Source organism: Macrotis lagotis, chromosome X (assembly GCF_037893015.1).
Source record: "Macrotis lagotis isolate mMagLag1 chromosome X, bilby.v1.9.chrom.fasta, whole genome shotgun sequence".
NCBI lineage: Eukaryota > Metazoa > Chordata > Mammalia > Peramelemorphia > Peramelidae > Macrotis > Macrotis lagotis.
The window spans coordinates 344,625,767-344,648,006 of NC_133666.1; the positions used below are offsets into that span (position 1 = coordinate 344,625,767).

The 22,240-nt window shown below is 33.2% G+C and overlaps 1 protein-coding gene across 3 annotated transcripts in view; it reads right to left on the bottom strand.

Annotated features, from left to right (window-relative positions):
* SEMA5A (semaphorin 5A) overlaps window positions 1–22,240 on the bottom strand; it is a 712,145-nt gene that overhangs the window by 347,175 nt on the left and 342,730 nt on the right. For all 3 annotated transcript variants that reach the window (XM_074208091.1, XM_074208090.1, XM_074208089.1), the window contains one exon: window positions 4,646–4,708. In XM_074208091.1, the coding sequence (XP_074064192.1) occupies window positions 4,646–4,708 (63 nt within the window). The remainder of the gene's footprint in view (window positions 1–4,645; window positions 4,709–22,240) is intronic.

A 22,240-nucleotide genomic window follows, 5' to 3' on the forward strand; every position in this document is an offset into this window, starting at 1 on the left:
TCAAAGGGAATTTTTGGATATAATTCTTTACAAAAAGAAATATTTATTGATATTTTCATTTAAAGATGACCTTCATGTCTTCTATTTCTCTCCTCAACTTACAGAGAACAATCATTAGAACAAAAAAAATTTTAAAGAAAAAAATGAACAAAACCAATTAATATGTTGAAAAAAACTCTGACATTTGGAATGTTCCACAACCATAGACTACCACTTATCTATCCCATTTCTTATGTAATGGAATTAGGAAAGGTATTTTCTCAGATTACTTTTTGGGCTTCTTCTTTGCTATATAGCTGTCATTCTTTTCATTTATACTCTGTAGTCATTGTGTTTATTGTTTTTTGTAGTTCTATTTTGCATCCAGTCATATGTTTCTCTGAATTCATCATATTCATTGCTTCTTATGGTAAAATAATATTTCATTACATTCATATGTCACTAGTCCCTTAGCTATTCCCTAGTCAATGGGCAACTATGTTGTTTCCCATTTTTTACCACCACATCTGAATATGGAGGCTGACTTTTTGCCAATGACCTCCTTGGGATATATGCCAACAGAAGAATCTCTGGTTGAAGGATATGATCATTTAGTTCTTTCACTCACATAATTCCAAATTGCTTTGCAAATTGATTATACTAATTCATAGCTCTAATAGAAAAATGTTGCCTGTCATTACACATCACCCACCCAAATCAATTATTCCTATCTTTTGTCACATTTGCCAATTTATTGGGTCAAACATGAAACCCTGGGGTGTTTAGACTGATACTTCTCGTAGTCTAAACTAATCTCTGAAAATTTAACATAAATTAGAATTTTAAAAATCAAGTTCAAGTCTAGCCTATTTTTCTTCATTTGTTTCACATAATACCCCCTGCCATTTTATGCACTATATAGCCTAAATAAGCCAGACCACCATACTCTGCATTTCATCTTCTGCTTCTATGACTCTTCCTCACTTTTATCAGTTAAAATCATAAGCCTCCCTTCAAGGATCAGCTCTGATATTTCCTATCACAAACTTTTTCTAATCTTCCTGAGAGTGATTTTCCTACTCTGGCCTTTACTTTTCTCCTCATTGTTATTCACTTTCCCCAGCATAATCTAATCTTCTTTAGGGTAGAACTTTTTATAAATTTAATTGTTTTGTATGCTCAGCACCAAGTACAGGGTCATATAAATAACAAATTCTTAATAAATGTTTTTTATACTTGAATTTAATCACTCTCAAATGAAGAAAGAAAAGTGTGAATAGAAGACTTTTTAAGCATAGGAAATGTCTTTCATATTCATGATAAAGTTATCTTTTACTTTTCAAATAAGATTTTATGCCAATTTTTATTTTAAAATGGTTCATTGACACTATTTGGAAATCATTGGGAATATTGATTAATGACAACATGAGAGAACCTAATTTTTCATGATTACCTTCCTAGAAATAAATCTTAAGATTATTTATCAAGGAATTTAAAAATATTTTATGTATATCAATAATTTTATTATTTCATTTAAATTTGTCTTTTCAAATAAAAAATTTTAAAGCTAATATTTCACCCTCAAAGTAAGTAATGAACAAATAAACAAGAAGGATTTTATCATAACTTTTAAAGTAACTGCTGTTTAGCTTAATAACTAAGGAAAAATATTTCATATATTTTTACAAGAACATATTTCAGTTAAAGAAGAGATAAAATGAGCAGAAGTGAGAAACCATAGAATGACAACACAGTTATTTTAAGATTAAGTACAAAAATATCAGACTTTTAGAGAATGTAGAAAAGACTCATAAATTCTATAATTAGATAAATACAAAAGAGTGTCAGAAGAAGTAGAAATTTTATGGAAGCTATTATTGGAATTTAGATCAAAAGAAAGTAAAGTATAAATGTAACAATTTTACAGAAGAAATAGAAGTTATAATGCATTTCTATAATCCTAATTTCACCTGTTGAATATGCCCAGATAATGAAAGAAGCACTACATTGCCAACAAGTTAAAAAATTAACATAATTTGAGAATATTCAGAAGCAAAGATACTGTATTTAAATTATTTCTACTTTTATGTATTGATTTTCTTAATGTTCTGTAGAGAAGAGAGTCTTGGATTTCTCTTTATGAAATTTAGAACATGGTTTTTCTATATGGTAACTACCTGATAAATGTATTTCAAATAATATTGATAGTAGGCTTTCAAAACTATTTACCAAACAAAAAAGAATATCATTGGCAAAATTATTTGCTCCCTTTGCTAAAATGCTCATGAAAACTTAGTAAGACAATCTTCAAACTGGCAAAATTCATTAAGTCTTAACATGACTTTCTTCAAATTCAGATACAAGAGTTTCCTGTACTTTTTCCACTACTGGTATATTTGCTGAATGATACACAGTTTCTCAAAAGACAAATAACTCAATAACAGGTTTACAAAGTAGCCAGTCAGCTATAAAAAAAAAAAGAGGAGTTGTTACTCCACTGAAGAGCCACAGCTGATAAGAGCCAATACCTTTTCATTCTAAGCATACAAAAATTCTCATTTCTTAGAATCACAATGACATGGTCTGCTTTTATATCTTTAAACTGAAAGAACAAACCATGTAAACCATAGATTTTATTTGAGCTATTTTTTGGTCACCAAAGAAGTTCCTTCTGAACGTATGTAAAATGTGCCATTTGGGGTTATAGCCAATAAAAATATGATTTAGAAAACATGGCCAAAGACAGAATTTTAAAGTAAGATTAAAATAATTTCCTAAGTCATTAAAAAATCCATTTCAATTCATATGATCTTCACAATGTAATTATATACAATTAAAATCTATGTATATGTCAAGACTTATTTGAGCCTCGTCTCTGTGATAAAATGATAGTTTTAATGGAAATTGTTCCTTATGAATTGATGATATTAACATGGTATTTTCTTGTGTTTGGTGTTAATCTGTGACTGGAACAGTCTTCAAACAATGTTCATCAATAAAGAAAGAGAGCATAAATTCATCCATGCGGATAACTACAGGGGAGAACAGAAGAGAAGGGCATTCCCAAGGATGCGAGATTATTTTTTCCCCTCATAGGGATTGGTACCTAGAGTCAATAATTCTTGACTCCTAAACTACACTTCAATACCTCCACCATTTATGGGCCAAACAGGAAATATTTCAGGAAGCTAAAACCTATTTTCAGGTATGGTTTATTCAAGGGGTTCAGTAGCTGCACATCAAAACTAACTTTCTTTTAATGGCTCTTTTATAAATTGAATATAGTTTCCTTTCAGGAAAAAAATGAACTAATAGGACACTCCTTACAGAGATGGTAAAAATGTATTTTTCAATGATTTAAATTTTATATTAGATAGAAATGTGATTAAAGGAAGCAGAATTTATATAAGGAGAAAGATAGCAAAAGTTATGTTTACTCTATTTGGCACGGAGATTGATATATACTAAAAACATAATCTGGTATTGAAACATCTGGCCCCCACTATCTTTTAGTGGACAAAAAATTTTACAGTTACTTGATGGTCTAATAAATTTATTTGAGGCTTTTCCTATACCTAGTTATATATCAGAAGACAAGATCTCACTAAGGAATAGGTACACAAGTGTAGTATTGTGCAATGCTTATAACAATGGGTTATTAAATTCTTTTAAAAGTCAATAATGCCCAGTTGGGTCATATCTTAAAAGGATTATGCTGAACCTTGCTATTTAGTGAGCAATTGTGATTTCATTTTAATAATAATGAAATATATCTCCTACCTTTTGATGGAAGATGAAGTAGAATTGGAGAATGAGAAGTTCATTCTCCAAAATGATATTTTATCTTACTATGATTGTGTGTCCTTGTAACTTCAAAGAAAATATCTCTTAGTAAAAGTTAGTTGATGACAATGGGAGTGGCACCCTAAATAGGTAGCTAAGATTGTGGGAAAATATCCAAAATTAAAGAAGTCCAAGCACATCTCATTAGGAAAAGCTATTCCAACCTATCAAGTATACACTTAAAACCCTGAAAGGAAGGTACACACTTGCACTCTCTAAAAGTACTAATTACAATACTATAATAAATTTTGAAAACAGAGAGAGACAACACCATCAAATTCATCCAAGAACAAATTTCTTGGTCTCATAGTTAAATCAGTTTATTTTGAGTTTTTTGGGGGGGTTGGCAAGGCAATGGGTTTAAGTGACTTGCCTGAGGTCACACAGCTGAGTAATTATTAAGTGACTGAGGTCACATTTGAACTCAGTTCCTCCTGATTCCAGGGCTAGCACTCTATCCACTGTGCCACCTAGCTGTCCCTAAATCAGTTTATTTTACTGAATGAAACATGGATATGGGTTTCAGGACTAAGAAAAAGAAAAAAAATTCTGAGCAACGGGAACTCTGGTACCTCAAAAACTGGAGGAAAAGAATGGGAGATAAAGCATGTGATATTAGGCAACATTTATTCATATAAAGTCACACATAGCAAGATAACATATCCCCAATTTGAGTGGAATACATCATTGTGAAAAAAGGAAAAAGGAAGAAGGAAGAAGAAAGCAAAGAACAGCAACAAGGAGAAAAAGATTTTATTAACAATATATAATTTAACAATCAAAAATAAATTCTGGATTAAGAATCAGGTTGTTGTATCCTTACCTTAGATTTTCCCTTGCTGTAACAGGCTCTTTTAGTAGCTTCATCACACTCCCACTCCACAGCCTACAGAGAAAAAAATCTTTTAAATATTCTAGTTTGGCTTGAGAAATAGATATAGAAATAGATGGATCGATAGATACATTGACAGCTGTAAATAAATATGCATGTATATACATATATATATATAAAATATTCATAAGATTAAACTATACCTTATTGGTTAGAAAGATCAGGATAGAAAATCACTCACATATTAATTGAAACCAAAATGTTTGTATTGAATAAAGCAATCAATTATGCTGTATGGTGGCTTACTTCTACAAAAGGATGTTTGTTCCCCATAAATTATTTTTTAAAAAAAGATTATCCACTATCTCATTATTCCCCAAATTTGCAACAGCTGACAAGCTATGAAACAAAGGGAGTGATTTATGACTACTTGATCAAAGACAAATAGGTGTGTCTTATCTGAAAAGTTAAGTAGAGGTACAATTTCCAAGACTTTTAGATACTGCTTTAAGATGCCTTGAATTCAAGAAGACTGAAAAAATGTTTGGATGATCTTCAGTTCTGCTTTCCATAAATGCATGCATTTTCCTTTACTCTCTAGTACAGAGCCTTTTGAACATGCTCCCTTTAAAACATCCCTAGCAGATCTTACCAGTCCATAAATTCATTAAATCAAAAATATAACTTTAAAATTGTACCAAAGCTGAATTTTACAGTTTCCAGCCAGATGTTTAGCAATATTATGATCAAATAATACTTTATTTTCACATGGTCTGATAGAATACAAATAATGTATATCCTGTGCTGTGTAATTCTTTCTCCCTTCAAGTTTTTCTTTTAAAACATTCAACTTTGTAACACTGAGAATTAATCTAAATTTTCACCTAAGTACTATCCTTTTTTACAATACATTATTTTTGCTCTCAAAATTTAAAAATATTTATCAGAATAAGTTTTTGATTAATTCCATTGACTTAAATTTAATTTGCCTTTCAATGAATATTTTTTCCCTTTGAGGAGAAATGATTATGTAGACAAATAATATGGGAGCTGCATTTGGCAGAGATACTTGTGATTTTAAAAATAACCACTAAATAATACAAACCATGACCTAATAATTAGAACCACAGGTTTCCTTCTCATACTAACCAAAGCCAATTCATATTGGCTTCATTTCAGGATGTTTAGATATCTGATCTTTCCTTACTAGTAGACTCTGAAATTGCTTAAAATAATAAAGTTCATTTAGGAGGAAGAAAAAAATACCTTCAGATATTACTTTATTACATATGGTGATGTGCTTTTTCAAATCTTTTCCAAGATTATTTTAGTTTAAGATAAGTTTGTTTTTGTTATGAGAGATATACACACTCTTTTAGAAAAATATCACATATTTTTCTCTGTCCATTATTTCTATTATCTGCATTAATTATATTTCTGTTATAGTTGAATTTCTAAAGGAGCAGAATTTCATACCAATAAAAGACCTATTTTTTGGTTTAAATGTCTGATATGAGAGGTTTTTTTAATTTGTATTTAGATGTGAATTTAGATGAAAGAACAACATAATAACTTTTAATTTCATTTCACAAATTTGTTAATATTACTATTTCTAAAAATAAAGATAAGGAATTTAAAGAAAACAGTCTGACATTACTCTGTTAGAAATATTATGAAGGACAGTTAGACTGCACAGTGGATAGAGCACTAGCCCTGGAATCAGAAGGACCTGATTTTAAATCAGGCCTCAGACACTTAGTAATTACCTAGCTGTGTGACTTTCAGCAAGTCAATTAATCCCATTGCCTTGTTAAAAAAAAAGAAATATTATAAAAATGATTCTCATAGAGATTATCAAAAAGAATATAATATATACTTAACTTTACAAACATAACTCCTTAATAAATTTTCAAGATAGACTTTTTATCCAAAGAACAATCCTTTAAAATATACACCATGTGCTTTCCAATCATCTAAAAACTGTTCTTTTCCATGTTGTCTACTAAATGACCCAATGCTCATAATTCTGAAATATAGATAAAGTCAGCTTTACTTAAAAACAACTGATTTATATCTAATTTTAAACTTGTTTGCCTTTAATTACATGCCATTATGACAAATGCTTGTATGGAATGTGAAAACATCAGAAAGAGATAACAGCATGAAACATGGTTATGCTTGTCAGTCTTGCAATGATACACTATCATAACAGATAAAACTCAGATTTGATCCACAGACAAGGTCTTTTCTTAATAATGCTTTTTAAAGACTTGTCAATTTTATTGTTCATAGAACCCATATTTTGGTGTCAGGAGATTAGAGTGTCAGTCCTGATACCAATTTGTCATGGAATCATAAATTGAAAATAATAAAGAACTGGATCAATCAATTGGTCACGTTCTTTCATTTGACAAATTGAACACTGAGGTACAGAGAATTAAAAAATAGCAATTCACTAAAAGTCACAGAAGCAGCAAATAGCAGAACCCAGCCCCTGTGACATTAAATTCAATTACCTTTTCTATGTGACTTTCAACTAATTGCTTAACTAGTTGATCTGTTTGTTCATCTTAAAGTAAGATTAACTATACTTCCATTACCTTTTACCATATACCATATACTATTAAGAGTTGGAAAAAAAAGTTTTGTGTATAAAAATGTTACTATTGTTTAAAGATAACTCTGGTACTCTTTATCCTATTTTTGTGTATATTTGTAAAGGCAAGAATCCAAATACAAATTTATCAAAATGTAATAGTAATGAAGTATATTAGCAAAAGAGATTCTTTGACATTTTTTATTTCCTATCTTTAGAAGCACAAATTGTGCTTTTATATTAAAACAATAACATTAGAAAATATATAATGCAAAGCATATTTAAAGAAATAAATATTCTGATGGTTCTTATTGATTTAATGATCTTTTAAAGGTGAAATACTGATTTTTATATTCAACAAGTAAAAGAGATGCAGGAATTTTAATCCACTCAAAGGGTAGAAAGGGAAGAATCCCTATCAAATGTCATGAGATTTGTTCAGATTCCATTTCAGAAAAGACAAACAAAAGGTAGCAGAGAAATTGGGGTAGGCTTAAATGCTTCATGTAGTCACAAGACAAATATTAGCTAAAGAGCAGAAAGAAAAAAATCCTTTCTTTATTACAAACAAGAATGAGAGGGTATTACATTGTATTATTCTATCCAAGATATAAGGGAATAATAATCTGGAACATAAGGTCCTTAATCAGGATGAAGTATTAGAAATCTTCAAGGATTCACTCTCTGGGGGCATGATGCTATTTGTGATAGTAATATGTTAATGGGCAAAGTTACTTTAATGAGAACTTGTAGTAGATCACAGTTTCTACAGTGTGCTATTGATATGTTTTCTTTTATCAGAATTACAAAGGTAGGTAAACAATTGTACTCAGTCATAATTATAATGTTAATTGATTTGAGAGAATGACCTTTATTGAAGCTGATCAATATGGTGATTGGATCAAATTATATGTTTCTTACTTAATTAATTAAAACATTTGCTGGAGTCATCACAAATAGAAGTATTATTTCCTAATAGCTACTCATATAGAGTTAAATGAAGACAGTGGTTATGTTGAAAGAATAAAGTAGTGATGGTAGGAATCTTGGTTCATAGTGTTCCAAAATATACACAAACTACTACTATCACTAGCACTACCACTACCTACCACTACCACTGCCACTACCACTACCATTACCACTATTGCTGCTGCTGCTGCTGCTGCTACTACTACTACTACTACTACTACTACTACTACTGCTAAAAATAATAATAATGATGATGATAATGATGATAGCTAACATTTTGAAAGAACCTGGTTTGCCTGGGCTCACTTTCACTTATCCTGTAAGTGTTTGAAGCTAAATTTATACATAGGTCTTCTGGACTTTAGGCCTGGTACACTAATAAACTGGACTACCTAGCTGTCTTTAAACTGCACTAACATATTTGAAATACCTAGCATTTGAAATATTTTCTACAAAATTTGGTAATACACTCAAATGACCTGTGATCTGATCTATTTGGATGGTATCTCCAAAGCACTACCTGCCCTTACTGTGTTTCTCTTTTTTAACTTACTATAAATTTGCAATAGGTGGTCCACTTCAGAGTTCTGTAATTTTTTCCAAGCATTGTATGGTTCCTAGGATATATATTACATATAACCCATTCAGTTATACATATAGTGTATGAGAACAAGGCTGAAGTCAAATCACAGAGCTACACAATAGAATATCTATAAATTCTGAAAAATTGATTCCTATAATGGGTGACTGAATGATTGAATCAAAATACAAGATGTTTTAAAAGTCTTAGACAATCATCTTCACCCTGAATTAAAAGCTTCTACTTCACATTTAGTGAATTCCTGAAGCAGTCCAGTCAGTCTATAAGAACCCACATTAGACTAGAGATCAAAGGAAAGGCTTAGCTATTTTCTAAATCTGTGACATGGAAAAGACTGTTTCCTGATATATAAAAATAGAGATCTTACTTGATCTGCCTACTTTACACAGTCATTACAAAGATCATAATGCAAAATGACGTGAAAATAGCAAAGCTCACATAAACAAAACACTACTGAATAGCATTACAGTTAGATTCCTATTCGACAGGTTCCTTTATATCCAAATACATTCTTGCACACTAATCCTTATTCTCCAGTGTCGATTCTATGTTATTCAGTTCATATCATAAGGATCTGAAATTTATATATTTAATGTGAAACTGACGTATCTAATATGGAAGTCGTCTTCCAGCAGTGAGAAAGGACACAAAGCCAGACTTGAAGTTTAGAAGACTTGAGATGGAATGATTCATCTAATATTCATTAACTGTGTGACCATGAGCAACTGATTTAAAATTCTCTGAACTTGGTCTGCTATTCACAAAATAGGAAAAATAACCTTGGTATCCCATTCATATAACTGTTATAAGGATAACAAATGATAATTTATGTAAATTGCTTTACAAAAATTAAAGTGTTGCAGTTGACCATGTCAGTTATTCATTATTATCCCTTCATTCTGTATTACATTTTCCCATATAAGCAAACCTTAAGCTAAGTAGAATCAGCATGGCAATACCATCAATAACTGGCTATATCATATCGATATGCTATTCTTCTAAATGCATTTTCTTATTTTCTACATTTCATGCTATTAAAGCTTTTCTAAATTGTATTATAAAAATTTATTGAGAAACTAATTTCTGGTCCAGTGCTGTGTTCACTAGTTCTTCTCTAATTTATTCAAATATCTATAATGTCATCATTGCTTGATTCCTTCAGAGATGGAGAGGAATTCAATCAAATTTTGCCTTCTGACACTAGACTGTAATTAAAGTTAATTTAGTTTTTCTGAATTAGTTTTCTCATCTATAAAATGATTCTTTGACTTGAATCCCCAGCAATTAGCACAGTGCTCAACACATAGTCAGCATTTAATACCAGTGTTTTCATTCACTCCTAAGAGAAGGATAACAATATCTGTACTTATTGCTATTAGCTTATTATTATTACAAATATATTGCTATACTGATATTAGTCATAGCCATATGACATAATTATTTTAAAGAAATAACTACAGCATAATATTGTATCACAGGGTTAGGGTGAGATTCACATGTTCTAGGCACTTTATTTTACTTTTAGCAAGTTTAAAATTGCTGGAAGGGAAAAAAGCATCATTTTTTGGCTATCTTGTAATGAACCTTTCTCCAAAATTAGTTAGGATGGTCTGCAGGTCACAGAAGTGCAAGTTTCCAATGTGCCCACACTCAAAGTACTTTCAACTTACTAAGTGTGCTCTGCCAGAACTTGTTCTTTCCTGGTATAGACAGAGAAACAAAGGTGACCCCAGCAGTAAACAATATTGTAAGATCTTAAAGAAAATAGCAAAAATCTGATGATATTATAGTAGAATTTCTTATGTTTTGAAGAAATTAAAGTAGATACAAATATAAACTCAGCACTGGAAGTTATTTTAAGTATCAGGTAATTCTAAAATTATGATTGTACAAAAGGATATAAGACTATGAAAATTTAAGTAACTTATCAAATATCACTGTGTTGGAAAATAGTAGAGCTATAGTTCATCCGGAGCTTATCAAACACACTACTCAAAATCTTCAGAATATATACATACCAAACCAAATAAAACATATGATATGTATTTATACATGAATTACATGGATTTTATATTTCAAAATCATGTAAATATAGATATAATACAATAATATAATTAATATATTTATAAATACACATATACATATAATTTGTGAATTATGTGTTATACCTATATTTATACATATCCAACTAATATATATTTTCATTTGCATGGAGAAGGGGTATATATATATATATATTACCCAGTATTTTGACCACTGTTCCATAAGCACTGAAGTAGGTTCAAATATAACTTAAATACTTTTTAAGATGTGAGATGCTAGGCAAGTCTCTTATACTTTCTAAATTTCCTCATGTGTAAAATGGGAATAATAATAGCATCTAGTTAGCTAGGTTGTTGTGAGAATAAAATGAAACAATATCTGGAAAATGTTTTTCTAAATTTGAAGTACTAATATGCTCTTATTGTTTTCATCATCATCATTATCATTACTATTTACCACCACCACCACCACTCCACTGTGATCACCACCATCATCATTATCTTCTTGTTGTTATAACTTCCAGCAATGTTATCTTAGATTTAAGTGATTACTTCTCAAAATTTTGTTGTGTCACTTTTTAAGTGTGTGTATTGTGAGTATGAGCCTGATTTAATTGACAAAGGGAAGAAATCCTTTCTAAAATCAGACTGATCAATCTTCTTCATCTTATAGTTGAGAGAATTCCATATGTAATGAATTACAAATTAAGTAAATGCATATATACACATACATACTTATATATGTATATCAATATGCATTCATATAGTGATTATAGATATACATTTATTCATATATATCATAAATATACAATAGGATTATGCATGTATTTATTAGTCTATTAAAACTAAATTCTCATGTTATATACAATTTCCTGCATATTCTCACAGATATATATATATATATATATGTTTATGCATGCATATTTTGACTGCAGCATTTATGTGTGTGGATTAATTTTTCCCTAGTCAGTTCAGTGTAGATTTCTAGATGCAGGATGTTCAATGAGCATTGAGTTTACTTCTTTACTAATCTTTTCTAATAAGTTAATATGGTTAAGTGTGAGCCAATCACCTAATATTAATTTCTTGTCTATAACATGATATATTTAAATAATTACTAATATATTTCTTCTGGTGTACAATAACATTTAAGATTCTATAAGTCTGAATTGGATATGTACAACTTTTATCAGATTATTTGCTGCTACAGTAAAGGGAGAGGGAAGACAAGTGGAACTCAAAAACTTACAAAAAGATGAATGTTGAAAACTATTATTGCAGCAATTTGAAAAAATAAAATAAAATACCTTAAAAAAAGATTTTGTAAGTCTGTGATTTCAAATTATTTATAATTCTAGTTAAAGATATATATTTGTATACCAACAGGTATATCTATATGTACAACTCTATCTGAGTTCAATCATAAAATATTTATTTTAATGGAATGAAAATATTTCTGCTATCTAGGATATCATCATGCAAGGTATGAGATTACAGATATGGTCATTTTCACTCTCACTACAATAAAATTCTAGTTTACTGATATTCATTCATGCTAAAACACTAAATATAAACAAAAATGAAGTTACAAGAATAGCAGAAAAGACAATTCAGAATATAATGTGAGAAGTAATAAGATTATTATATGAGTTGATATGCATGCATAAATATGTATATATATATATATATATAGATATAAAAATGCATGCATACATACTGGCAACCATATTCATGGACCCATAATTGACTCTTTTTTCGTCTTCTATGTACGTATATTTGTATGTATGTATATCATCCATTAACTTGCCAAAGTGATACTCTTAAAGCATAGGTTCAACCACATCAATATCTACTTCTCATTAAAATCCAATGATTACCTATCACCTCAACAATCAAACATAAAATCCTCTATTTGGCATTAAAAGACCTTCATAACTTAATCATTCCCTTCCCACTTCTGATGATCTTACTTATATTGATCCCCAATCCCACTCCTCATTTTAGTCTAGTGAACCTGACCTTCTTACCAGTCCTTGCATAAAAAGGTCCTTTTCCTTTCTTTGCACATTTTCTCTGATTGCCCTTCATGCCTTCAAGTCTCAGCTAAAATATCACCTTCTACAACCTTTCCCAATCATTCTTATTTTCCACTTTGTTGATTACTTATTTTTTGTATCTATTTATTTTTTCTTTTGCATGTTATTTTTAATTTTTACTTTTTTCTTTGCATCTCCAGCATTTTTTGATATCTGGTACATGATAAATGGATATTTAATATATATATATATATATATATTATCAATATCTATAAGCTACAAGCAGGTACTCATGTGTGTGTTTATGTGTGTGTGATACATACATACACACACAAACATACACACATATTGAGAAATGTGTAAGCAAAGTTATGTACTATTACATTCTACAGTGAGAGAAGTTAATTAGACAGGGACCAGAAAAAGGAAGACTTTTTATAAAAATGAAGAGAACAACATTAAAGACAGATGGGTTGGCACTACTTCAACAGATGGTTTTACTAATTAGATACTGGCAAAAGATAACATTTAAAAAGTGGTTTAATTACACAATGCCAAAAATTAACAACAACCTGTGGCTTTTTTTCATTATGTTTGCTTTTACATTCTTATGTGTTTCAACAATGCACTGAAGAATTTTAAATGACCATGAAAATTATAAGAAAAATACTAGTGAACACAGCATCCCACTGTTCAAAATAAAATTTAAAAAATGTTACAATGAAATACATTTTGTTCTTAGGCAACTAGAGTGAAGTTATAAATCTGACAAACTTTTTTCATTATCTCTCAGAAAACAAGCATAAATGTATGTGCATATAAATGCATATATGAACATTTCTCTGTATGTATGTTGTATTTGTACAAAAATGAATTGCACACACAGAATTCAAGTAAAATAATATTTTGTTGAAACTTCTGATTGAAATTTCATGATCCCAATAAAAGGATCATGACTTAAGGGGGAAGTTGATCCTAAAGGGCTGTATTAGCAATGGGAAAAAATGTGACAGACTCAGAATACTAGGTTTTGACTTTGTGATTGGCTACTTACTAATTCAAGGAACATGAAGAAACAACTGTTCTTTTTCAGGTCTCAGTTCACTCACTTGTAAAATAAAATGTTTAGATAATCTCTAAAATTCCAGTTATATGCTATCCAAAATCACCAATAATCTAATAAGTTTAGAAGAAATTATGCTCCATCATTTTCAACTTTATTATTAGAAAGATAAATAATTTATAGTATTGTTCCCTATTGTCCTGAGAAATACCAGCATATTTCTAACTTTTCTACTGTAATCAAGTTTAGAATTTTGCAACTATTAATATAGTCACAAACCTAGAGCAGATATGAATAACCTGTCCATTCTTTTATGATTAAGAATTATGTTGAAATCATTTGAGAATATCTCAAACTTGAATTCTTTCATTAAATAAGATCTACAACCTCTCTGGAAAACTCATTGTAATCACTAAAAATTTGTGCAATAAAAATGTGATTCCTTGTGTCAAATTTATTTCAGGTCTTTCCCACAACAATCTGGTCCCTTTCTCTCCTTTGACCTTTATCATTCCATTTATCTGGCATCCATTGGTTAAAAGTGCTCTCTTTCATTTTCTTTCACTTCATAATTTTTTTCTTGATTGGGTGACATAAGTCCTAATATATAAAACTTTTGCTTTATTGATTTCTTCCCTATTATAAGAAGATTCTTATGCTTTTCTATCCATTAAGCAGAGAGATTCCAAAGTCTTAATATAATTTTACTTTATTAATTTTTAGACTAATTTGTTAAAGTTAAAAATTATACTAAGAATTTTGGGACATCACTGAGGATTGTAGTACCACTTTTCAAACACTAGATCATTCCTACTTTACATTTATATGAGAGAAACAACTTTTCTTTCTCTATTTCTTTTTCTTTTTATTTTTTTATTCTCATTTTGTACAATTTTTTTTACATTAATAAAATATTCTTGTTTAAGAGTAAATGAAATACCCCCTGCCCCATAAATATAGGTTTGCTTGAGTGATAAAGTAAAGGGGAGAAAAAAATTAAAATTAAAAAAAGAATAGTAATAATGGTAGGTATGGCCAGGTGGCTCAATGGATGAAGCATCAGCCCTGGAGCCATGATCACCCGAGCTCACATCCAGCCCTGTAGACCCAACAATTACCCAGCTGTGTGACATGCAAGCCACCCGATCCCCACTGCCATGCAAAAACCAAAAAGAAGAAAAAAAAAGACCCAAAATAAAATAAAATAGTAATAATGGTAGGGGTGGCTGGGTGGTGGACAGATCATTGGCCCTTGAGCCAGGACCACCTGGGTCCAAATCCGGCCTCAGACAACCAACGATCACCCTGCTATGTATCTCCAGGCAGGCCACCCAGCACCATTTGCCCTGCACCCTCCCCCAAATAATAATAATAAAAAATGTGCTTCAGTCTTTGTTCCAACACCAACAACTCTGTCACGGGTGGATCACATTCTTTATGGTAAGTCCATCTCAAAAGTTACTTCTATATTTTTCCACTGTTGCCATTGCTGATCACAACTCCCTCCTTTCTTATTTCTCCACTACCATGCACTATATTTTCTCTCTCCTTTCACTATGACTCTGCTGTAGGGTAGCTGAGTGGCACAGCAGACAAATTCCTGGTCCTGGGGCCAAGAGGCCCTGAGCCCCCTTACCACCCCTTAGGCCCAGCATCCACCTGGCCCTATGGTCCTGGACAGGCCTTCCAATCCCAGCCCCTGGCAAAAAATATAAAAGAAAATGTATTATATCTGACCACTCTCCCCCCATGGTCCATCCTCTCCTCCTTTATTCACATCCCCACCCCTTCCCCCTGCTCCCCCCTCCTTCTTACTCCAGATGTCTATACCCCATTGAGTATATATGCTGTTTCCTCTCCTAGCCACCTCTGATGAGAGCAAAGGTTCCCTCATTCCCCCTTGCCTCCCCCCTTCCATATCATTGCAATAGCTCATTGTAATAAAGAAAAATCTTATTATATGAAATATCTTGGCCTCTTCCCCCCTCCTTTTTCTTTCTCCCATTACATTTCCATTTTTCTATTTACTCCATTTTTACACCATATTTTATCTTCGAATGTAGCTTTCCCCTGTGCTTCAACTATAAAAGCTCCCTCTACCTGCTCTATTAACTGAGAAGGTTCATATGAGTATTACCAGTGTCATTTTTCTATGCAGGAATACATGCAGTTCATCATCATCATCATTAAGTCCATCATATTTTCCCCCTCTCCTCCACTTCTATGCTTTACCTGAGTCCTGTATCTGAAGATCAAACCTTCTGTTCAGCTCTGGCCATTCCAAAAGGAACATTTGAAATTCCCCTGGTTCATTAAAAGTCCATCTTTTTGCCTGGAAGAGGATATTCAGCCTTGCTGGGTAGTTCATTCTTGGCTGCATTCTAAGCTCTTTTGCCTTCCGGTATATTATATTCCAAGCCCTATGAGCTTCCAATGTAGTTGCTGCTAAGTCCTGTGTGATCCTGACTACAGCTCCACGATATTTGAACTGTGTCCTTCTGGCTGCTTGTAATATTTTCTCTTTGACTTTGGAGTTCTGGAACTTGGCTATAATATTCCTAGGGGTTGGTTTTTTGGGATCTCTTTCTCTGGGGGATCGGTGGATTCTCTCCATTTCTATTTTGCCCTCTGCTTCTAGAATATCAGGGCAATTTTCCTGTAGTAATTCTTTGAAAATGATGTCAAGGCTCTTTTCTTGATCATGAATTTCAGGTATTCCAATAATTTTTTAAATTATCTTCCCTAAGTCTGTTTTCCATATCAGTTGTTTTTTCAATGAGATATTTCATATTTTCTTCTAATTTTTCATTTTTTGGTTTGAATTATTGATTCCTGATTTCTGGTAAATTCATCAATCTCCCTGAATTCTACTCTTTGTCGGAAGGATTTGTTCTCCTCAGAGAGTTTTCTTATCTCTTTTTCCATCTGGCCAATTTTGCTTTTTAAGGCATTCTTCTCCTCAGTAACTTTTTGAACTGTTTTATCCATTTAACCTAAGCTGGTTTTTAGCATGCTATTTTCTTCAGCATTTTTTTGGATTTCCTTGACTAAGCTGCTGACTTCATTTTCATGTGTTTCCTGAATCTCTCTCATTTCTTTTCCCAGTTTTTCTTCTAACTCCCTCATTTGATTTTTAAAGTCTTTTTTGAGCTCTGTCATAGCCTGAGCCCAATTTCTGTTTTTCTTAGTCTTTAGAGGCAGGAGCTTGTGCTTCCTCATCTTCAGACTGAGTATTTTGATCCTTCTTGGACTCATGAGCAAAATATTTCTCAATGGTGCTCCTCTTATTTCTCTGCTTGCTCATTTTCCCAGCCTGGTCCTGGTTTTGGGGTGCTTCCTGAGCTTTTGGGACACTCCCACAAGGGTCTCAGTGTGTGAGGCTCTGTCCTCCCTCCTGGTCTGTGAATGACCATATGCACCCCCCCCCTCTGCCTTGGGGCTGGGGGGGGGGGTCCCTGCTGTTCCATGGCGGGGCCTGGACTGCTATCAGGATCTGAATGTGGTCAGAGCCCCAGAGTCCTGTTCCAGGGGTAGAAGACAGAGCTCTGCAGTCTCTCTCTTCACTCCCCTCCCTAGGTTCAATGGGCTCATGCCCTGGGGGCTCCTGCTTACAGCTCTGCCTGCTTCTGTTTCCAGATCAGGCCTGCCAAAAGACTATGCTGCTTGCTGTGTGCCCTGAGGGCTGGGCTCCATGTGCTCACTCTGGCAGAGGTCCCCTGCTGTTCTCCCACTTTGTGCCTGGTGCTCCCCGGGGATGACTGTGAGCTGCGGCTCCCAGTGCCCTGGGGCTCCCTCTGGGAGGCTGAAGTTCTTTCGCTCTGGTGGGCCACCAGTCTGGCGGGCCATCCCTCTGACCCCAGGGAGCAGAGCCTTTCTGCTCTTTTCCAGGTTACCTTGGGTAGAAGAACTGCCTCGCTGGGTCCCTCTGTGGGTTCTGTCTCTCGAAAGTTTAGTTAGAGTCCTTAGTTTCAAAGTTTTATCAGAGAGCACCTAAGACTGGATCCTTTATTGTTGCCATTTTGGCTCCACCCCCTCTATTTCTTGATATAATGTATAAAGTACCTTTGATATTTCCATTTCTTTAACCTTGATTCAGTCACTTAAACTCTCTAGAGTTCAGTGTCTTATTTTAAAAATGGGTTTGCAATACCAGTAGCAGCTCTCTCACAAAGTTCCTGCTAAACATAAAGGAGGTAAGGTATGGAAAGTATTTTGATAATATTGAAGTGCTGTTGGCTGTGTCAACCTGAGTACGTGGTAATCTTTAAGCACTACACTTACTCAGTCTTTAGAGTACAAGGCAACTTAGTCAACATTATAAATAGTAGAACAGTTGCTTATCTGCTTTAAAGAGAACATTTGCTATTTCACTCAAACTATAAATCCACCTAGGCAATCAATCAATAAAAAAAATAAATGAATGATGTTACCATCATAATCACTGACACCTAGGAATTCATTTATCCCCAATGTCAAACCCATAAAGGATATAGGGAAGGTATTTGGACAGATGAAGAAACCAGGACATAGGAGTCTACTAATTTGCCAAATATCACACAGATGGCAAGTAATACACTTGGTATTTGCTATATTAGTTCCACTTATTCTCACCCTTCCACCATCAGATGATGCCTACATTGATAGAAATCTAGTCTTTGAAATAATTTCCATTCAGTTTTTGAATTAACATTTGCTTCTGTCACAATACCAATTATTACTTTTAGAAGATTATACTGAAATGCAATGTTTGGATTCCTATTCATGGAAATAGATCTTTTATTTTTGTTTGTTTTACATAACTAACATTTCTTATATTAGTATTATCACTTGAACTAGTATGAATTTTAAAAAATTAACAGATAAAATAGATAAAATTCTGGAAGATTATGCTACAAGATTGATGTGAAGAGCATTTTTTTCCAAGAAAATAAATACATTAAATTGAAATTTCCCTATATTCATACATTCATACATACATGTTAGATGATTAAAATAGGACGCACTCCAATGCTTTCATTAAGACAAGAATAAAAGGATAAGAGGTTGAGTAAATGAATGAACCTGCTTTAGAAAATCGATTTTAAAATGTTTCTTTCCAGTTCTAAGAATATATGAGTTTCTGATCCTGTTAAAAAGAACATCCAAAACAATTGATATTGAAAAGAATACAAAGAACTAGTGACTACTGAAGATGCAGTACCAAAAAACATCTGATCTGTTAAAATAATTTCACAAATGTAGAATTAGAAAACCAAAAGGGACCTCCATGTCAATTCAATTTAATTTACATACAAAAGGAATAATGACTATAAAGTATGCAACAAGTAACCTCTCAGCCCTGATTCAAAAGGGAATCCACCATCATGGTAGTAGTCTATTATACTTTTGGATAACTCTAATGTTTTGCAAATCCCCCCCCCCCCCAGTACGAATCTATCACTCATCTCTTTTGTCATCTTTGCAACTTACTTCAGTTTATTCTGTTCTATCCTTTGAGTCCAACCATAACAAATCAAATTCCTTTTCCACCTGACTACTCTAAGTCTCCTCCAGGGAGTCAGTTCCTCTAACTAATCTTCATCTCATATAGTCTTCAGGAAGTTTAATATCCTAGTCACACTCCATTGGATATTTTTCAATTCATCAATCCTTATTCCTTAATTTCCAGAACTATTTTGTATGATTTCTGCTATGAGTAAAGTGTCTTTATGATTTCTCTATTCCTGTTAATACAACTTAGGAGCAATTACAAATTTATTTTCCATTGAATTTCATCTTACTAAATATTCCTCCATCCACCCAGTGCTCTAGTCATTCAAAATCCTTTTATAACCTGACTCTGTATCCCATTTGTGTGTCACCTATATGCCATCTATATATTTTTCCTAGTCAATGATAAAAAAATGTTAAATAGCACGGGACAAAGAATAGATCTCTGGAGGTCTCCATTGAAGGCTCCCTGTCATGTAGACACTGAACTCATAAAAATTATTTTTTTGTGTAACTACCCGATTAGTTCTGAAGAAATATGACTTTATTATTGTCTAACCCATAGTATAAGATATACGATACTTTGTCAAAGATTTACAGAAACATATGTAAGTTTGATGCAAAGCAGCAACTCATCTACTAATTTAGGATTATTGTCAAAATCTATTTGAAAGAGAGAAGAGAAAGAGGGAAAGGGGAATGGAGAATGAGGAGGTAGAGAGAGGTGGAAGGAGAGGGGAAAGGGCAGAAGGGAAGGGGCAGGGAAGGAAGAGGGGGGAAAGGGGAACAGGAAGGGAAAGGGGGAAGGAGGGGAAGGAGGAGGGAAGGGGAGGGGAAGAGGAAAGGGAGGGGAAGGAGAAGAAGGGGAAGAAAAGCAAGCTGGGAAGAAGAAGGGGAAGAGGAAGAAGGGGAAGGGAAAGAGCAAGAGGAAGAAGGGAAAGGGGAAGGAGAAAGAGAAGTGGAAGGGGAAGGGAAAGGCTAAAGAGAGGGGAAAAGGGAAGAAGGGGAAGGGGAAGAGAAGGGTGAGGGGAAGAAGGGGAAGATGAAAGGAAAGAGGAAGAAGAATGAGAGGAAGGGGAAGGGGAGGGGAAGAGGAAAGGGAAGGGGAAGGAGGGGAAGAGAAAGAAGGGGAAGAAGGGAAAGAGCAAGAGGAAGAAGGGAAAGGGGAAGGAGAAAGAGAAGTGGAAGGGGACAAAGGGGAAGGGGAAAGGAAAGGAGATGGGGAGGGGAAGAAAGAGAAGGGGAAAGGGAAGAGTGAGGGGAAGAAGATGAAGGAAAAGAAGTAGGGGAAGGGGAAGAGCAAAGGGAAGAAGGGTGGAGGAAGAAGGAGAGAGGAGGAGAGTGAGGGGGGGAGGGAGTGAGAGAAAGGAAAAGAGGAAAAACAGAGAAGTAGAGAGTGCACTAGTGGCCACTTGCTATCAGATACTGTGTAAAGATAAGCTTCATATTTCCCCTCCATAAAAAAGCATGATAGGTAGTTCCTGTCCTGAATGATCTCACATTTTACTAGGGGAAAAACAATGCATAAAGGGGAAATAAAAGGATGAGGGAGACAGACACAAAATAGAATGGTTGAAGATGTCTGGGAAGCAATATGGAAGCCTGAAAATAGTGAAATAAAGATGAAGTAGATTACTATTTTTTCTCTTTCTAAAGACCACTTTATTTTGAAGATATTTGCAAACCATCTATTTGAAAATATAATCTAGAATTTTCTGAGAAATCAAAGGCCTATATTTTAAAAATTGTTCTCTTCCCTTTTTTTGAAAATCAAAACATTTATAATCAATTAATCTTATGTTAGATAACTAGGTGGTACAATGAAACAGAATGCCAGGTCTGGAGTCATGAGGAGTTAAGTTCACATCTGAGTTAAGCCATGTAAATCATGTAAATCTCTTTGACTCACTTTTCAACATGTAAAAAAGATCTGGAGAAATGGCAAACAACTCCAGTATCTTTGCCATGAAAACCCAAAATAGAGCATCAAAAAGTTGAACATGAGTAAAAGGACTGAACAACAACAATCTTTTATTTCTTTTATCTTCCTTGATCTTTAACTCTCAGGGGCTAAACAATTATATCTATGATTTTTTTTCAGTATCCCAAGACATAATTTATCTGAATCTAAATACTTTGTTCATTAAGGAAATTAAGGCATTTCTTTAATAATGTTATTTCTTGTCTTTGGTATCAACTCCTCATTAGTCTTTTTAGGCCTTCATCTTTATTATAAAGGTCTTTCTCCTTGGAAGAAAAAAAATAAGAAGGTTGACATTATTCAGGGAACTATTACATGATAAAAACAACCATCAAATGCTTTTTAAAAACAGGATTAAAGGGAATTCTTTGAGGAAATGATATTAAGGAAATGACATAGTAGCCATAAGAAGCAAGGATGACTCGGACTGGATGATGAGAAATATAGTACGCAGAAGCTGTTAGCACTGCTGAACACTATCCCATGTCACATGATATTTGAGATGCAGAATTTAATTCTAGATGCTACATTTTAGAGAGAACTTAGTCAGCATTTCATCTTGGACCAGAAAAGGGTGACCACAATGGTCAAAGGTCTAGAGATCATACTGTTGATGATCTAGTGGAAAATTGCTCTTGGTTAGCTTGTGCCAGGGGCAGGGGGGGGGGGGGACTTTAGGGAAACACAATACTTAACCTTAAGTATTCAAAGAGTTGTCACATGGAAGCAATTAAAATGACTGGGACCCAGGGAATATAAGTAGGCGAAAAAGGGGTAGCTTGTAATGAGTCAAACAACTCAAAAATAA